This window comes from Mya arenaria, chromosome 8 (assembly GCF_026914265.1).
Source record: "Mya arenaria isolate MELC-2E11 chromosome 8, ASM2691426v1".
In the NCBI taxonomy this organism is placed as follows: domain Eukaryota; kingdom Metazoa; phylum Mollusca; class Bivalvia; order Myida; family Myidae; genus Mya; species Mya arenaria.
Window position 1 is genome coordinate 15,511,527 of NC_069129.1, and position 20,923 is coordinate 15,532,449.

The following is a 20,923-nucleotide window of genomic DNA, read 5'->3' on the forward strand; positions in this document are numbered from 1 at the left end:
TTCTACACATCTTTGCACACATTTCAAGTTCTCGCAGTCAAATTTTCACCAAATTTGGACATTTTCAGTGCTCGTAAGATTGCAGACGACTCATTTAAAAAAAATAGGCGAAAGTTGTGAAAACCAGGAAATAGCATATTTTGATCAACCGGACAAGATAAATGCATTTAATTGTGAAAATTTTCCAGAAATAGTGAAATGCAATACATTTCTTACCAAAAATAACACTTTTCAAACAAAGCAGTTTGGTCCCTTTTAGGTTACACACCACCATTGTTATTCCCTATATAATTCAATGTAAAGTTATAATTTTTAGACAACATTTAAAGGCATTTCAAGCGAATGCAGGCTATGATAACCACATATATTCTTAATATAAATAAACACACTCACCGGTCTGAAAACAATCATTGAAAGTTTTTTGTTCAATTTAAGTTCCATTTGGGAGACTGTTTAAAGCGTTTTTATTTGAGAAGACCATGGTTCCTTCCTCAGTAGAGATATTTTTCTGGACTTTTAAAAACCGATAATTATTTAATAGGCCTTTATAAATACATGTAGGTGTCTTTACAGTAGCAGCAGTAAAACGTTGCTACTTTTTATAATGGGATACAAACTATGACAAACGCACGCACGAACATACACTAAACAACCTTTGTTGCAACCAAAAAGAGATAACGCACACTAACTTTTGAACTATATGGTGTTTTATTTGGTGTATAGATAATTTACATTGATTTTCCCCTTGTGTGGCCAACGCCACAGTTACTTAAATTCAAAGGCTGCTTAATATCTCCCTTTATCAATGATGTTTTAACAATATAGTTTGGTATCATAGTATGGAGCAAGCTCATGTCGAGGTTAGAATAATGGTTTAAGGGACAAGGTCACTAATGATTATTTTATGAACGCAGTTTCCCCTCAATAACTTTCAAAATAACCAGTGTGTAGTGGGGGGGGGGAGGACTTCTTGTTAAACAAAACCACGTGGAGAAGTACCACGAAATGTCTTTGTGGGCAATAAATGGTGCGATCTTGTGCATTAAAGGGGCAATTTTAACCAAATGCTGGTAACTAAATTCTTGTGACATTTTCTTTCCTTCCATAAATAAGTTTAGTCAGAAATGATACATATTGTCGAAAACCAAAATAATATTAAAATTACAAGCTCGTCAAGATATGAACATTGTATTTGGAATTCTTACTACCAAGGTCAAAGGCGCTGCTTGCATTTTCAAGGAAACTCAAAAGTTAAAGTTGTCACAATAGTCTGATTGCTCGAATATGAACTATTTGTGTTTGAAAATTTGATACACACAAGCTTAAATGAACATAAAACAAAGATGAGATAATTATTTATGTTTTTTATTCAAGTAATTAAAAACAATGTTACACTTTTTGTGTTGAATAACATAAAAACGTAAAAACAATTCTGTTGCAAAGTTAAGAAATTAATGTGAAAATCAGTAACGATTTTATGAAAAATGACAAGAAACAAATTCAAAGATGTTGATGAACAAATCCTGAAATCATTGTAAACGAAAAGTGTCAGTTTCGATTTTAGAGTCAGTGGTTCCATCAATTTTATTGCTTTTTTGTATCAAGCAATGTCAATATAAAATAATCTATTTTTCTTCTCAATACAATTGTTTATCCATTTGTACAAAAAAAAATCTTTAATATTTTGAGTCCTCAGTCACCAGCCACTTGCCAACAAATTGCGACTTTAATAGGACGGATGATTGCCGATAGGAAAAGCGATGAGATTTTCCAAGGACATTATTTTTATATACAGTCTTGATCAGATAGTATGTCGAAACAATTTAATGTTCAGAACAACTATGTCCTTTTGGATCCCACTTCAGGATTGTGACCTGACACAGGCCAATACAATATGTACAGTTGAGAAAAAAAAAAAACACTATAATACAAACATTTCAGTGTATCATTGACCAGAGAAAAACTCCAAAAGACGAGAAAAAAGAAAAAAAACGTTTTCAAATACCTATTCCTAAACCTGGCTAAAACATCTGCCTAAAAAAGAACATTTTTTGTTAGTTATCACAAAAACAATCACCGACATGATTTTCAAAGCTGTACTGTGTTTTAACAGATCATTGTACAAAATTACAATTCATTGCTGATGAAAGCCAAAGTTTTTTTAAAATTTATAATGTTAACAAAAGTGCAACACAGTTGAACGCAAGGCTCATCCGTTGTTTCAAGGCGAAAAGAGTTATAGGCATTGCTGTACATGTGGTTATTGTTTCTGGCAAAACTTGTTCAGGTTTCATTTGATAATCCTGAACGGTCAATAATATAATGTCAGGGCAATTTTGTAAGCACGCAAACTCAATACTTCAAAGCCATGAAAATAATCAAACGAGCACAAAAGATGTAAGCAGTAGGCATAAGTCTTAACTATGGTTAAATGCTTTTACAACCAAAGAAATTATGAATAGCACGATTACCCACTTCCTACTGCAAAGGTGGATGAAAACACGTGTCCAGCTGTTTGACACAGTTAGACAAGGAGCAAAACTCAACCTTTTTTACAATGGAACTAGCCACGCATGAGGCAATTGCCATTGTGAGCATGGTTATAAAAAATACTATAACATTTCATTGGCGGGAATAATGTCCCCTGCTTTAACCTTAAATCAGATCGATGGCCCATTTATGAAAACGTCTATGGTTGGAGCATTAGAGTAAATCAATACGAACCACCTTTACAATCACTTTCTGTCACGAAGAAGTTAGTGATAATGTCTGTTTGGCAATTTGTCGAATTGGCTATTGGTTTTTCCAACCAAATCTCGATCCACAATCACTTTCAGTCTCAGCTAGGTTGTGACGTCAGTGTGCTTGTCAAAGTCGTTCATGTTTTCAAATTGGGTTTTGGTAGGCAATGCTGTTAAAATCGTAGTCAGTGCGGTTATCAAAGTCATCCATGTTTTCGAGGCTGTCGCTTGTGTCCGTTTCCGTATCCTCGGGTTCGCGAACCTGAACCGTTGACTGCTTCATCCCTCGGAACATGGCTTTTTTCTTCTTTCCCTCTGTAATTGGAGAGACTTTTCATTAATTAGATGTATGTCTGGAGAGAAAAAAAATCTTACGTATTCCATCCATCAGCGTTGATTTTTATGTAAATTGACGAAACAAATTATATTTAGGGCTAAAATACTAATCGTACACCAGAGCGAAAATGCTTTCCGTATTTACTTTGATGAATGAGAATGTTCAAACCAATGGGAATTATTTAATTTTAATAAAACATTTATATGGCGTAATAAAACTAAAGCACTGGGAGAATCGCCTAAATTTGTTTGTTGCTGTTTTTCCTGATGCACAAGTTGCAAAACTCGACATTAATTAGACCAAGAGTTATGTTTCTGGCAATATGTAAACCTTGCTTCATTTAAACATCCTTGAACAGTTTGTGATTCATTGTAAAGGTGACGATAACATGACTATCACAATACCTCAACTTAATTCCTTCTAAAATGGTTTTTGTCTTTGAAAACAGTTCAGCTAAAAATCAAACTAATTGTTGGTTCCATATATGTTCATATAACATACAATACTACAAGGGCAAAGCTGATTTGCATTAGCCAAAATAACAATAGATGGATTTCTTCCAAAGAAAAGGCTTTTGTTATATATGTAAGAAATATTAGAAAATAACAGCACACTAATGCAACTGAACAACAGTGTTTTACTTGAAAGAAGGAAGGGTCTCTGATCATCTTTCTCTTCTGAGTCGGAACTGTCCAGAATATGCTCGCAATCGGCCACCACATTCCCATGCTGAAGCGAATACAAATACATACATACATACATATTATTGTTTGCATTAGGGTGGTATCAGTTTTATTTCATGGAGAAGTAATTTGTTGATAGGAAGCTCAGCTAAATCTCAAATGAAATTGGTATCTCTATGAAACTAACCATTTACTAAACACATGTATGCAGGAGTAAAATAGTGGTTTAAACATTTGTTAATAAACTTTCATGGAAATATATGATTTTTCGACATTTGAGTCACTTGCACACACTTAAAGTTTATGTATAAATTCCTCTAAGCGTATGTTTTCAATATTAATTAATAGCAGATGATATTGAAACAATTCAAACTAATCCTAAATAATGTAATCACGGCACAAATCTGAGAAGCAACAATCTTTCAATTCAATCATAAGATTATTTCATCCAGTCAGATAAAACGCAAAATATATTTCAACCTATTAAGCATGATCATGTCACTCAAAATAAAGTTTTGTCTTAATGAACATTAGAATGAAATTAATGCTATCTTTAATGGTTTCCAGGTTACACCAAAACATAAGTTTGGCTTTGGGCTATAAACATCCGTTTTCAAATCTTCTTGAAAAAAAAATCAAGCTTTAATTTATATAAATCCCTTAAAGCGTTGTGTTCCAAGGAAGGGGCATGGATTTCCAAAATAAATTCTACGAACCTTCACAGTGACAGCAGAAGTCATATTCAGTATTGACAAAAAAGCAAAAACTTCTTTCAAAAATGTTTAACCCTTGTATCACACTAACCTTGATCTTGTCATGAAGAGGTCGACTCCACATGCCCTTTTCCTGTTTCTTGAGTGACACAAGGACCTCCCGTTGTTTTACATGCCACGTACACTTTTCAACACACACTCGGTCATACAGCCGGTAGGTGAACCCGTAGTTGACACCCCTGGATAGGGCCCTGTCAGGGAAATGGAAGTGGAAACACTCTTAGTTACATAGTTGATAGTTAAAGCTGTAGTTGACGCCACTGGATGTGGCTTTGTCAGTGAAATAGAAGTTATATAGTCGGAAGGTAGAGATTTACAAGCAAAAAAGTTATAGAAACGACCTTAACACACCTGAATGAGATCGTATCCTCAGTGAAGGTGACAAGATCATGGGCTGCAGGGTTGACATCACAAACCTTTATCACCAACAGCATAACAAAGGAGTTCTGATTCCAGCGGACCTCTGGAGCAACCAAACTGAAAAACAAGTTGGTATCAATTTCATGCAACAAAACATTATTTCATTTTAACATTTTAACCTTATCCCATCCTCCAAAACTCTCTTCTTTTAAGTTATACACCCCTATTTACCAACACCCCTTGCTTATTATATCAAGCAGTTCAAGAATTTACTATAAAATTTAAGTCTTAATTGTTTGTGATTTTTAAGGTTACTTAATTAATAAAACCTAAAAATCAATAAAGATTAAAAGTAAAAACAAAATAAGTAGTTATTAAGAATATCAGGTAACTCTAAGTAATTTTGCGTTACATAAAAACTTTTAAAGGTTAAAACTGAAAACAAAGTTGATAGTCATAAAGAATAGTGGAGCCTTTACCAGAAGTCAAACAAGAAAAGCAATACCTGTCTGACATGGGACCCATATGTTGCATTCCTGGTTTCAAGAGAAGCCCTCTGATCGGCTCAGAAGGGACCTTGAAGTCAAGGGAAGTCTTAAGGTCTTTACAAAGCTGTTTTGTTGCAGGAGGCATCTCTAGGTCTAAGATTCTGTAAAATACACACATATTCAAAGGCTTTTAAAGCTTAAAATGTTGATTTGTGACTGGTGGCAGATCCTCTGAAAAACAACAACACCAACAACAACATTTGAAATCAAGGTAAGGCTTCTTTATGGCTGGTGGTAACTCTTGGTATAAGAGCATTTGAAATATACTCTTTAAAGACATTAAAAGTCGATGGAAGTATGTGAGCCCCTAAATAGCTGCTTTGTGGCTGGTTGTAGCTCCATGTCTAAGATCATGTACAAAATACTCCCGTATTTGAAATGAAGGGAAGTATAAGAGGCCGATACCAAACTGCTTGTAGCTTGTGGTAGATCATAGTCGGTCAACAAACATTTTAAGTCAATGGAAGTATGCCAACCCATACATAGGTGCTGTGTGATATAGGGCAGGCCTTCATCTGAGATCAGTGCAAACATGAGGGTTGCAATCATGTGGTGCTCTTTAAGGAGGTTCTTGCGTTAACACAAGGCGTACTACCCTTACCATATGGCAGTGATTAAGTGTGCCTTATGAGGAAGGCCATGTGTGTTTACATTATTTGTGTTACCCGTACCTCCTGAGAATATATCTAGTGATCATGTAGAGCTCAATGAGGAGGGTCTAGGAATCATGTCAGATGTGTTTACTTGACCTGTTGAGAGTTGTGACCATGTGATGCTCTATAAAGAATGTCTTGTATTTAAACCAGGTGTGTTACATTGATCTGTTGAGAATGGTGATTATGTGTTGCTCTAGGAGGGATGTCTTGTGTTCCCACTAGGTGTTGTATCTTGATCTGTTGAGACTTATTATATTGTGTTCTTTAAGGAATGTCTTGTGTTTACAGCATGTGTGTTATCCTTACCTGTTGAGAATGGTTATCATGTGGTGCTCTATGAGGAAGGTCTTGTGTTTCCGACGGTTTGAGGCAAAGTGGTCACATTGCTGTACACAAAACGCAATACACTGAAATTAAATTAATAAAATTTTATTTCAGTCTTTAATTCAATAAAGGTTTATGTTTCCTTAAAGCAAAATGTTTGTGCTGGTAGGATATTCCACAAGAGCACCTTGTAGTAAACGCCAAAGCGTGTCTGTTTTTTTCTTTTCCAGTCTAAGAAGGGCCATGACCAGAAAATCATTGAAGCCTAAGTTATGTGTCTTGCTATGTATGTGGGCATTGTCACCGAAAACATGCATAACAAGAATCTTTTGAATACCTAAAGCAGTTCTAAATTATGACCAAAGTTAATGATTTGCACATGTTAATCTCTTACTTCAGCCTAGTCTATGACCTTGACCTTTTTCTTTGAAAAACAGACAAGCTTAAAACCTTTGATTAAACCTGTGTTATTTCTGTTTTAAGATATTTTAATAGATACTTAGAATATTGGCATATATATGAAAAACATTCTAGTATTATGTGTTAAATAAAGGTGATGCATAATTACCAGATCATCATCATATATAGTCTGACATAATATCAAAGTTTGATAATTTAATCCTTAGGTTTCTCACAATAAACATTGCTACATGTATGGAACACCTACCTTAGGACAATCAGTTTTCTGGAGATTCTTAACAATGGCTTCCATTAATGATTCTTTCTTGAAATCATCATGACCACTATAATATTTTACAAAAATAAAGTTGTAAGTTGAAGTACAATTCTTCACAGTAGGCATATACATCAATATCAAGTCTCATTTACATATATCAAGTCTCATTTACATAACATTTGTTTTTCATTACACACAGTCTGCCTTATAAAATAAAAGGTTTAAATCTGTGTGATTATAGAGTTTCATAATAAAAAGCATCATTGTACTAAAACTTTAAAAAAGAAACTATTGTTTCATTAGTTGCCCATAAGTTTAATTAATTTCCTAAAGAAGAACAAGAATAGTTTGCTAACCTATCATGTTGACTAAGAGCTGCAATAAGAGACAGAACTCCTTCAGAAACCGAGTGATCTGTAGCCTTTGACAGGAACGAGACGATCTTTTGAACAAGGCCATGTCCTGGGTACATCAGGTACTTAAACAGTCTATGAATGTAAAATTTCATTATGTTCCAGTTAATTGAATCAACAAAAACTAAAACATCAACACTAACAGTAATTTGTGTATTTCAAGGCGGCACATGTACAAACGTTTCAAGCAAGAACTCCTGCAAAATATTTTCAATCATGTACTGACCAATAATTAAGCACGATTAAGTAAGCTTACACAAAACAGCAAGGATAGCATTGGATATGGAGCCCACCAACTGTTGTTAAAGAAAGGTGTTATTTAACTCTTTGAAAATATAATCATGTCTTAATCTAAAAGCAATGGACTTTACCCGTCTGATCCTGAGGTCAGAGAAGCAAACGCCTGGCACACAGCTCCCTGCACCTGCAAATATAAGGCTTCATATATTAGAACATTAGATGTGTGCATGTTGATGACATATAAAACAAACGGAAATATGAGACTTACAGCGATCTAGTTTAATTATTTTGCCATTTTGCTAGTGCCATTTTTTCAACAAGCAGAATGGTGGGTTCCTCTAGCAATTATTTAAAGGTTGTTTTACTTCCAGTAGTTTGACAAATCAATAATTTGATATATTGTTGCATTATGTACATTATCATTTGAATACAGCGACAAGCCTCTACACGCAGTCACGTTATTTTTTTTTATAAACTACCTTAAAGAAGTTTTTAAAGAGAAAAGGACAGTTTGAGCAAATACGCCAATTTACTTCACATTCGCAAAAATATTCGAGTGCCAGGAATTTCTGCTCGCATTTTTTTATATTCTACTTGCGTTTTGAAATTAGCAACCGTAAAATTCGATCCCCGACTTGTATGTAACAAGCGTGCACAAGTTGATATCAAATAAAGATGAAAATATGCGACTCACATGGTACAATAATGCAAAGGTTTGTGACAAATAATGAATATAGGAGACTAATAAAATTAACTAGACATTTTGAACCTCATACAATGTAATGAATGTTGTGCTTGTTGTGCCAAGTAAAGCCCGTAATTTTGATATAATATGTTATATGTTTGCTCCAGTATTTAACTCGTTGTACAGCAACCATATTCGGTGAAAACAATGTAAACCTCAAATGACAAGAGCAACTAATATCATAATGCTAGCTTTTTAAATTAAAAAAATCAATTCTACTACTTTTAACTAGTGTTTGGATTGAATGTATCTAAAACAGCTTCCCATATGGCACAAAACAAGACAATTGGTTGACCAATAATTAACAATTTTGTTTAAAGTTTTGATTGTTTATAGACCCTTGTTAGCACATCTAATGATAATGCTTCTATATTTTCAAACCTGCTGACACATGGTGGATTCCAGTAGTTCAAATAGAACATCAGTTAAGTCCTGACCTCTGAAGGCTTCCTGCAGTCTGAAGCAAAAAATAAACAAAAAATGTTATGTTAACACATGTATGCTGAAACAGATTAAACATATAGGCTGAAGTAGAAAAGGTTCACTGGCTTCCAACCTAGGTGACCCGGGTAAAAATCCCGTCCTGGTCACATTTGAATTTGGTATGTGGTCATAAAGCCCGACAGGTGGGTTTTTTCGGAACTCCGGTCACAGAGACGCAGAGAAATGAAATTCTGGAAACTTCTAGAGACCTATCATGCACAAAATTTCGAATTTTGTCCACAACCAACTTACATTGATAATTAGATATTTGCACATGAAAAAACTAAACCGACCCTTTCAATTTAATAAATATGATAATATATAACATCATTATAGGCAGAAAACACAATGTCGTGTAGAAAGGCGTGAAAAACATGAATTTGAAATAAGTATCACAGATGATACTTTTCACCTAAAAATTACACAAGTTCTAGGTTTCATATATTACCTGACTGAGATATTAGCAGCCTGGGTGATAAAGTCTGCAGCCTGGCGCTGGTAAATTGAAGAAGAATTCTGGAAACAAACAACAGCATAGTGATTAGTCATTGCATTTTTTAAAATCAAATTCTATACTTTTTCAAAAAATGAATTTGTACAATAGTATACATGTAGTTCTGTGGACACATCAAATTAATCTTTTCTTTACAGATTTTCAAGGGGAAAATGGGTGAATGAGCTAAAATTATAATTCCATTTCTATTTCAAAGATAAACGAAGTGGCAAAAGCGATTTTGATGAAATTAAAAAATGCATTCTGAAGTTGTATATACATATTACCATTACATTTGTAATGAATAACACATTTTGCTTTGATGTGTTCAAGTTTTGTGAGCATATTGTCATTATTTATACAGGTTTAGCATGAAATCAAATCAATTGTAATGAAACGAGTATCGAATACAATCGAAAATTCCTGATGTGTTCATTTTAACAAGGGATTGTATTTAACATATTTCACAAAACTTCAATAATCTGTCTCTATAGTGTAGTGGGTCCGGTCTTAACTACAATTATCGAGCATCCTGCTTCGATGCATTCTGTTTTTCAAACCTTTTTTGGTATGGTTCGTTATAAACAAATTTACTTTTTTTGTGAAGTATTATGATATTAATATATTTTAATAAAATCTTCAATATAACAGGTTATTGAATCTTAAGCTGGATAACAATTATTTAATATGCTTTTACATGGATAACATGCTAAGATAACTTACTTCATGTGGTGTGCATCATTTTGCAATTTTGATGTGCAATTATTTTCATGAAGTATATGTTTTTGTGCTATTTTTTAATAAACAGACAAAGGTTATAGAAATTTACTTACTGTTGCATAAAGCATGACAATAGCATATAAAGAATGTATTCCTAAATTATATTATGAACTTTCGATTATTGTCCGATAGAAAATTGAAATACTTGGTCCGATTAGATTTCGCTTTTCGATAGGAAATGGAGTCCGATTTTCAAACATTACAAATCGCCATAGCGGTAGCTTAACATGAAATTTGAAATTGAAAGTACATTTTCTCATGGTACTATTTTGCTGTAGAGTAAGGTGATAAACAAACAAAAATAATGAAACCTCACCATTTCTAGGCAAGAAGTTGAAAGTTGAACAATGTTCTCTTCCAAAAGGATGTCACACATTCTACAATAGAATGAAGATATTGATTGAACAGTCTAGAAACAATCTGACACTTATTTCTAAATAATTCCAGGAGACAAGATATATCTTTGGAAAAACTACAATGCACTTTCCAACTGCTTAAAAAATTATATTGTACGCATTCATAAGTGCATGTTCTCCACTAACAGGCACAATAGCAAGTACGATTCATACGTTGTCTTATGTACTCTGTATGCAATCAACAATGGATTACCTGTCACCCGCTTTGACATAACACAGTAGACACTCAAAGATGGTTTTGTGGATTTCCGGCTGTGTTACCCTGCCCACCATCTTTACCAAGCTCACAAGTCCTTCTTTTGCAACTGACTCCTGAGTTGTGCTTAAACTGAAATACACATGATGTACATAGGTATTTATGAAAGATAATCTACCTCATTGTCTACTTTATTGATTGGATCAACTAACTCTGCAGCTGACTTGGAAACAATGTCACAAAATATGTATTTCATTTCATAAAGGTATGGCCAAGTCTTTGTAAAACAACGCCATTTCAAAATTGATGCTGCCAACAGGGCAACCAGATACATGTACCTCAAAATATTATCTTCAATAAAACAGATATGCAAAAGAACTGCCTATATAGGACGTTTTATTATTATCACTATATATGTTCACCAAAATTTCGCAAATTGGTTGCTGCACCCGACCTCTTGACTCGAAATCAATAACGGTCTTCTACTGATCATGACAAATGAATATATCCAAATTCAAATCTTTTTAACAAGCTATTCAACAAACTAACGTTAGAGATCAAACACAAACGTTTGACACCACAGACAAAGGCTGTTATCCAGACTTAACAGGTGAAACGAAAATTGGAGAACTTACCTTCCAAGACATTCTGAAAGGATGTTGTAAAGCTCTTCGGCAACTTTGGTAGCCTTACATAGGTCCTTAAACACACATTTATAGACATACATTAACAAAACTTACTACACTCATATACTTTTCTTACCTGCATCATATTGCATATAACTAATTACAGTCGCCAGATGTGATTTAAAATCTTTAAAAAGAAATACTAGCTTTCTTGGGATTCAACAAGTAATGTTTGGTAGAAGACATATAATAAAGTAAAAGCTATGAAAGTATATGCAGTACTTCAACTCTATTCTTGAAATCACCCTAAATAACCAGTTTTACCTTTTCCCAATACACAGCAGAACAGAGGCCAGGAATCTTGTTGAGTCTTGAAGGGAACACCCTCTTTCCCGGGGTGGACCGGGGTAACAAGGGCTGTAGACAAAAAAGAATGTAAACTTTAATAGGAAACAAGTGGTTGTGTGTATCACTCAAATTGTAAATTTGAACAAAAACATTGTTGAGCAATGTAAATTGACAATTTGGCACAAATTTACCTACAGTTCAGAATACATCCTATTTTTTCAGCCAATTAAATTGCATATAGACAATCATTAAGTACTAGCTAAATCATTAAGAATGTCAACTTAAGCGGGTGTTGAACGTTGTAATTAGTAATTGCAAAAAGGTTAGAAAAAAAGAGAAGTTTGCTTTAAAAGTTTCTCAAAATAGAGCAAATTTTTATTATATGTTCCAAGGATGAATACAAAGGCTTCCACAACCAGCTTTTAAAAACATGAGAAATTAAGCAATGATATTAACAAAAAAAGGTTGTTTCCTCTTAAAACATGCCTTCGCAATGTGATTATGTATTTGTACTTCTAATGGTGATTTTGTACCTTGGAGGTAAGCTTTCTTACCAAATTTTTGTACAACAAGACATATGCCTCTCACTAAATATTTTGTATTTTGTACAGCCTGGTGCTTGTTTGGCAAGCTGTCTCCACACAAGTTCCTGACCAAGATCCCTCTGTGTTGTTCTAAGCTCTACCACAAACTTCTGGCGTCCAGCGTATTTGGTCTCTTCTTTGGCCTGTACTACCGTGGCAACAAGCGGTCGAAGGTCCTTTTCATTCACAAAGTGTGACATGTCCCATAATGCATCTCCTGCCCAAATTTCCCAGGTGTCTTCTGTTGTATAAGTAGTAGTTGATTTATGAAATGTAAGCGAACCACTTCCATGAAAACTTCAAAAATACACTTGGAAATATGCGCTCACTAGGTACAGTTAAATGCAAGCTGTGTATGTATACATGTTTTAAGCATTCGTCCCCTTTTGTACATTTTAAGTTCAATAATTTTAAAAGGTATAAATAAAACAAGGAAAGTTTTTGCACAGTATGTTTCATTCAATAATCAAACAAAACACTTATCAAAATGTAAACAACTAATATGGGTTCAAATAGTTTGCAATACAAACTCGTTTTGAAACTCATTTGGGTGTAAAAAAATGCCAAAAATTGTGCAAAAGTTCATCCCAACAAATAAACTCAGAAAGAGGAATGTTTTCTATTGTCAAATGAAATGGACACATAATAAAAAGACATATTTAACACATAACATACCTATTTTCTCTATGTTGGCCAGCTGGCATTCAATTGCCTGTAATGGGAGCTCAAAGAATTTGTCAACTGGAAATTCGCGCACCTTATCCCGTGGGACAAAGTCAAGGTCGCCGTAGTCAGGGAAAAATATCTCTACTGTGTCATCCTTCACTGTCTGTATATGGCCCCGGTACCATCTGATACAGAATGATAAAACGTGTAAGTTTTCTAACATATTTCAATAAAACTTTCATCAGTGACAATTGATATAGAAAAGACATGTTCTATTTTCTAATAATTTTCAGAAATTTTCCATATAACTGGCCTAATTGCAATCTGATATAGGTAAGAAGAAAATCATGTAGCTTTTCATGTGACGTTCATAATATTACCATATGAATGGCCACATTGCCATCTGATATAGGTAAGAAGAAACACATGTAGTTGTTCAAAGGACTTTCAGACTATTTCCACATAACTGGCCTTATTGCCATCTGATATAGGTAATAAGAAACAGATGTAGTTGTTCAAAGGACTTTCAGAATATTTCCACATAAATGGCCTTATTGCTATCTGATATAGGTAAGAAGAAAATCATGTAACTTTTCATGTGACTTTCACAATATTTCCATATAACTGCCATCATTGCCATCTGATATAGGTACGACATATGTAGTTCATCACATATGCCTTTCAGAACATATCTATTTAAATGGCCTCATTGCCATCTATTTAGGTAAGACATATGCAGTTCCTATTAATATGACTTTGAGAACATATGATTTGAATGGCCTCATTACCATCTGATATAGGTTCGACATATGTAGTTCATCACATATGCCTTTCAGAACATATCTATTTAAATGGCCTCATTGCCATCTATTTAGGTAAGACCTATGCAGTTCTTAATATGACTTTGAGAACATATGATTTGAATGGCCTTATTACCATCTGATATAGGTTAGACATATGCAGTTCATAATATGCCATTCAGAACATATCTATTTACTTGAAAATTTCCATATAACTAGCCTCATTGTCATCTGATATAGATAAGACAAAACATATGCAGATTCACATACGTCTTACATGCCTAATATAGTGATATATCTCTACATGCTTACAGTAGTGGCCTTTAATACTTACAATAGTGACCTACCTTTCCATGCTAAAATAGTGACCTACCTCTCCATCCTAACAATTATGACTACCTCTACATGCTTACAATAGAGGCCTACCACTCCATGTTAACAACTGTGGCCTATCTCTCCATGATACTAACAATAGTGGCCTACCTGTCCATGCTTACAATAGTGACCTACCTCTCCATGCTTACAAAAGTGATCTACCTCCAAATGTTTTCAATTGTATTCTACCTGTTCATGCATACAATATTAGCCTACCAGTTTATGCTTGCAATCATGACAAACCCCTTAATGCTAACAAAAGTGACCTACCTCTCCAGGTGACAAAAGTGACCTACATCTCATGCTTATTAAAGTGGCCTAACTCTCCATGCTTACAATAGTGACCTACTTCTCCATGCTAACAATAGTGACCTACATCTCGATGCTTACAAGTTTGATCTACCTACCACTCCATGCTGACAAAAGTGACTTACTTCTTCATCCTAACAATAGTGACCTACCTCTCCATGCTGACAATAGTGACCTACCTCTCCATGCTTACAATAGTGACCTACCTCTCCATGCTAACAATAGAGACCTAATTCTTCATCCTAACAATAGTGACCTACCTCTCCATGCTAACAATAGTGACCTACCTCTCCATGCTTACAATAGTGACCTACCTCTCCATGCTAACAATAGTGACCTACCTCTCCATCCTAACAATAGTGATATACCTCTCCATGCTTACAATAGTGACCTACTTCTCCATGCTAACAATAGTGACCTAACTCTCCATGCTAACAATAGAGACCTAATTCTTCATCCTAACAATAGTGACCTTACTCTCCATGCTGACAATAGTGACCTACCTCTCCATGCTTACAATAGTGACCTACCTCTCCATGCTAACAATAGAGACCTAATTCTTCATCCTAACAATAGTGACCTACCTCTCCATGCTAACAATAGTGACCTACCTCTCCATTATTACAATAGTGACCTTCCTCTCCATGCTAACAATAGTGACCTACCTCTCCATGCTAACAATAGTGACCTACCTCTCCATGCTAACAATAGTGACCTACCTCTCCATGCTAACAATAGTGACCTAACTCTCCATGCTAATAATAGAGACATAATTCTTCATCCTAACAATAGTGACCTAACTCTCCATGCTTACAATAGTGACCTACCTCTCCATGCTTACAATAGTGACCTACCTCTCCATCCTAACAATTGTGATCTACCTCACCATGCCTACAATAGTGAACTACCTCACCATGCTTACAATGACCTACAGCTCCATGCTTACAATTGTGGCCTACCTATACAAGCTTACAATAGTGACCTACCTCTCCATCCTTACAATGACCTCTTCATGCTTACACTGGTGACCTTCCTCTTCATGCTTACACTGGTGACCTACCCCTTCATGCTTACAATGGTGACCTACCTCTCCTTCTTTACAATAGTGACATACCTCTTCATCCTTACAATAGTGGCCTACCACTCAAAGCTTACAATAGTGACCTACCTTTTCATGCTTACAATGATGCTTACAATGGTGATCTACCTCTCCATGCTGAAAATAGTGACCTACCACTCCATGCTTACAATGGTGGCCTACCTCTCCATGCTTACAATAGTGGCCCACCTCTCCATGTTGAAAATAGTGACCTACCACTCCATGCTTACAATAGTGACCTACCACTCCATGCGTACAATAGTGGCCTACCTCTCCATGCTTACAATAGTGGCCTACCTCTCCATGCTTACAATAGTGGCCTACCTCTCCATGCTTACAATGGTAACCTACCTCTCCATGCTTCCAATAATGACCTACCTCTCCATGCTTCCAATAATGACCTACCTCTCCATGCTTCCAATGGTAACCTACCTCTCCATGCTTACAATAGTGACATACCTCTAACTGCTTATAATGTTGGTGTACCTTTTCATGTTAACAATAGGGACTTACCTACTGGTAACAATCGTGACCTACCTCTCATCGAAGGAGGCATACTGGGCTAGACAGTATTTTCCAACTTGTGGTTCCTGTAGGACATCATCCTCCTCCTGTCTCTCAACATACGCCCCTATCTCGACCATAAGACTTTCCAGCCTGGAATACAATACAATGTCAAGAGCTGGGACTCATTTTTAATAAAATACACCAATGCGACAGCTCCGCATTGAAGACGGATGTTTTATTTAAAGATGCAATTTTTCAAACCTAAGATTTGAGCTAGTGACCTAGTTTTTTTAACAAAGAAGACCCATATTAATACTTATCACAGATATACAACACATATAAATAACCTGATCAGATTTCAACAGAAACTATTCAATTTGTGTATGGAAAAAATCACAAAAGGGCAAATTATAAAGATCCTGAAAATACAATAATTGACTTTGATGCTGACGTGTCAATAGTGTTTGTGCTAGGGTGAAAGCTTGCGTGCGTGTGTGTTTATATGTATGTAAACTTATTAAATGTAATGAAAATTGGATATTTTTTTGAATATCCTGCAGAGAAAAAACTGCATTTATTTCTTGAGATTTGTGATTAGTGACCTAGTTTTTGACCTGGCACACACACACAAACACACACACACACACACACACGTACACACACAAAGACAACAATGATAGTATGTGTTCAACTATATTTACAAACGTTCAAGACTACATGTACAGAAGTATTCTTACAAAGTTTAAGAACACTTGGATAAAAACAATTGAATTCATGACAGGTGAAAATATTTCCGAAGATTTTTGTGACCTTATTTTTGACGTGATTTGACCTATATTCACAAATGTTCATTACAGCATGTTAACAAGTAATTTGAGAAATTTATAACAATTGAACATGACTGTTGACTTTATGACATTGAATTAAAACTTATAACGCAGAAATGTTAACACCCGCCCGCCCGCACAATCACGATACAAAAGCATTTCTCTTAATTTTAAACTTAAATTGGCATTTTTGATACATATTTCTATCAATGCATTATCAGCATCAAAGAGAAATCACATGTTATTGCAGGAATAAGGACACGACACAGATGTGCTTCACATTTACATTCAATGACTTTTACTTCAATGACTTTTACTTTTGAGTCTCAATGACTTGTTTTGTCTGCATTTATTTCATTAGTCAATGAAAAACAGTAATATAATAGTGGAGTTAAATAAGAAGAAATCCATTAATTGTGCTTACTCTTCCAATTTCTCATGTCTCTGTATATATAGATGATCTGGGGTGTGGACAGATGAGATCACTACCTTATGGGAGGGCCTGCAGGCTGGTAACACATCAGTCAACAGCTCCTGGCTCATCCTGTGTATGGAAAATGAGATCATCATCATCATCATCATCATCATCATCATCATCATAACCACCACCACCATAAAGTATCACCACCACAACCACCACCACCACCACCATCATCAGTATCACCACCACCAATACAGCCACAATCATCAGAAAGATCATCATTGTCACCACCACCACCACCATCATCATCATCATCATGTACACCAACACACTTAAATCTTTAAACAACCTGAAGTTTTGTAAGTGTACATTAAATGTGTTTAAAATTGAAAACCAGTTTTGGAAAATATATAGAATGTACAGTAAAATGAATTAGAAGCATATTATACTACACATTATACATATTGTATATATATATATAAAGTCAATTGCTTGATCAAAGCCACAGTTGATTGTCACTAGACATAATTATTACATGAACCAAACGTCCTATTGCATGGATCTATTTAAAGAATGATAAACCTGATATCACTGCTTATTTTCAAAACAGGAAGTTAGATCAGTGTTATATTCACCTCTAAATGGCTGAGAGAAAAATATCTTGAAGGGATTTTTTGTTAAGACAGGTAACAAGATAGTTATGTTTAAATTCACTTAGGTGCATGTTATTTAATTAAAGTAAATATTATGAAGCAATTTTGTGTCAAATTGCCTTCGTAATATTTGTTATCTTTAAATTACATTTCTTAATGATTCTGTCCCATAAGCCATATGTACATATTGTCTCTTCTGTTTTTCAGATGTAAATCTTTAATTAATATGAAATATATGATATTTGGTATGAAAACAATTGTCATTTTATAAGGAATTCATTTATATTCTTTATAATGTAGAACCTTTAAATTATATGCAATATTTCATACATTTTATTTATTTCCTTTTACATCTGAAGGGTTTCATAAAGGTTCCTTATTCTTAAACGAACTGTTATGTCTTGTGGCTACATGTTGTCTATGATTTTAACACCTTTATTATTTTATGTTCTAGATAATCTTTAAGCAACAGGCTTTGCTAGACAAAAATTGATAAGCCTGAGTGAGACATTTCAAAGTTTCCTGTTATTTTTTAACCTTTTAAAACAACAATATGCTGGATATAAAAGCCTATAAGAGTCACTTTAATTCCGGACTTTGAATTGTATGGTGTTCCATTACATTAGTTTAGACATTGTGTTACAAAAATTATTTTATACTTTGTGTGTGTTACCAAAGTAAGGACATTGTGTTACAAATATATATTTTTAGGAACAGTTTAATAAGTGTGTTTAATAATTTGTGTTACAAATTTAAAATACTTCAACACTTATGCTACAAGAATTATTGATGACACTGTATAAATTATTTCTATGGGTGTTCCATAGAACTGTATACATGTGTTTATATTGTGGAGATAATTAAAAATTTAGAACATTCATTGTGAGTTGTGTCAGGAATTTTATCCACACATTCACGTCATAATATAAACACCAGACTTACTATGCAAATGACATGTTAAGGTTACTAAATGTAAAGCATTTTTAACATGTATGTATATTAAACTTCTAACATTTTTCTCTTGTAAAAATGTTGCTCCTAATATTGTTAACATATAATGTTTAATTTGAATTATAAGTTAAATCAACCAAATAATAATAATAATAATAATAATAATAATAATGATTGTGTTTTATCAATATTATTATATATTTACATTCTCCCAGTTCTTTGTGTAGATTACACTTGATTTTCATATTGTACAACACACAAAGAGTTACGACGTCATTGTTTATTTCAATATTGCACTCCGATTGGATAAGCATGACATCATTTAACCAATGATATATGACGTTACAAAAATCAGGTTTTCTTTAATACAAACATATGTTGTCAGTTACACTTTTTAAAGAACAAATACTCAGAGCATACGGCTTATTTCTAGTGGCAATGAAAATATTTTGTACATGTAAAAATAAGTATTGATCACATTTATTCTTCTTATGCTGTATAAACGCAGTAATGCAAGCGAGCAAATGACCAAAAAGCGCTGGTGCGTTCATACAGCATAAACTCAAGAAAAAATGCGATCAATCATTAATTAATAATAATAGTTAATGTATTTATTGAAACACATTAAACATGGCAGTTTGAGCCAACAGGGTTTGACTCTACTTGACTTTTGAACACATACATGCAATGAAATGTAAACATACACATACTAAAAAGTTAATGTATGTTAATATTAAAAGAAGCACACATCAATAATTATATAAAACAATATAAGTTTATTATACATTTTGGTTTTTAAGATGGAGCAACAAGCGGAACAATTGCTGTCTCTACGTTTGTCCCGTGTTTTGGAGGACATCGGGGTGAACAGGTACATGATCGCCAGGAGGAGGAGGACGTTTCTGATGATGGAGACAAACATGAAAATCAAAAATACATTAAGCAATGCTAAATTGTTAAGCAGCGCTAAATGTTATCATTTTGGCAGCCAGAGTGAAGGAACTACAACCTTTGGCATGCAATCAGACTTAGATACATTGTTATGCTCTGATTTCCCTGTCATATTGGACTGGGATGAGTGGCAGCAGGGAAAGCCTCAACTCCTTGTTGTCAAGACAGACCAGTTCCCACCCCAGCACTGTTGGCTGCAATGGCTGAGACCTGACATTCCATTACCAGAGACACAGGTCATACTTCCCAGTGAGGTGATAGACAATGAAGGCAGAGTGCTGCATACAAACTATCAGGTGGAATTACATGAGACTATCAGACAACTTAGCTCAAAAGGCGAAGTAGTGCAACATGGGCCATCTAGAAGCTGGAATGAAAATGATTTTGTAATTGCCCATCATTGTTGCAGTCTCCCAAACGATTGTCAGTTCCTGTTCCACAGACCCCGGCCTGGATACTGGCCCAGAGCTGACACACTTGCCAGGGCCAGACAAGTTGGAGTGTTTCTGGTGCCACAGGGATATTCCGAGTGTCCTTCAAGACCAACCAGATGTGGCTCTACTGCACTTCATGTCACCCCAAATAACCTATACTATCCACAGTCAAGATGGGAATGGAGGTTTTCTACATCAATGATGGAAAGATTACTGATGTTTGACATGAACACTGTGCAGTACAAGACATATGTATTCATTAAAATATTGAGAAAAACTTTCTTAAAGCCTGTTGTTGGAGACCGTCTCAGTACATTTCACATGAAGACTGCAATGCTGTTCACAATAGAGACCTATCCACCAGAGATATGGAGAGAAGAAAACCTTGTACAGTGTGTGATCTACTGTCTGACCACACTTCGCAGGTGGCTTAAGTTGAAACACTGCCCACACTACACTATAGCTAGAGTGAATCTTTTAACAGGGAAACTATTCAAACATGAACTCC

At 34.7% G+C, this 20,923-nt stretch overlaps 1 protein-coding gene across 1 annotated transcript; it reads right to left on the reverse strand.

Moving 5' to 3' along the window:
- Positions 1-1,349: 1,349 nt before the first annotated feature.
- On the reverse strand, positions 1,350-19,947 carry LOC128242301 (uncharacterized). The gene is made up of 16 exons (XM_052959399.1): positions 19,816-19,947; positions 17,430-17,549; positions 16,209-16,328; positions 10,862-10,996; positions 10,569-10,629; positions 9,428-9,495; positions 8,878-8,953; positions 7,883-7,935; positions 7,455-7,586; positions 7,090-7,165; positions 6,405-6,505; positions 5,400-5,543; positions 4,886-5,011; positions 4,566-4,725; positions 3,720-3,807; positions 1,350-3,056 (listed from the first exon to the last, which is right to left on the reverse strand). Exons 1-16 carry the CDS (start codon positions 19,905-19,907, stop codon positions 2,887-2,889), a joined length of 1,722 nt encoding a protein of 573 aa, XP_052815359.1. The 5' UTR covers positions 19,908-19,947; the 3' UTR covers positions 1,350-2,886.
- Between the last annotated feature and the right edge of the window lie 976 nt (positions 19,948-20,923).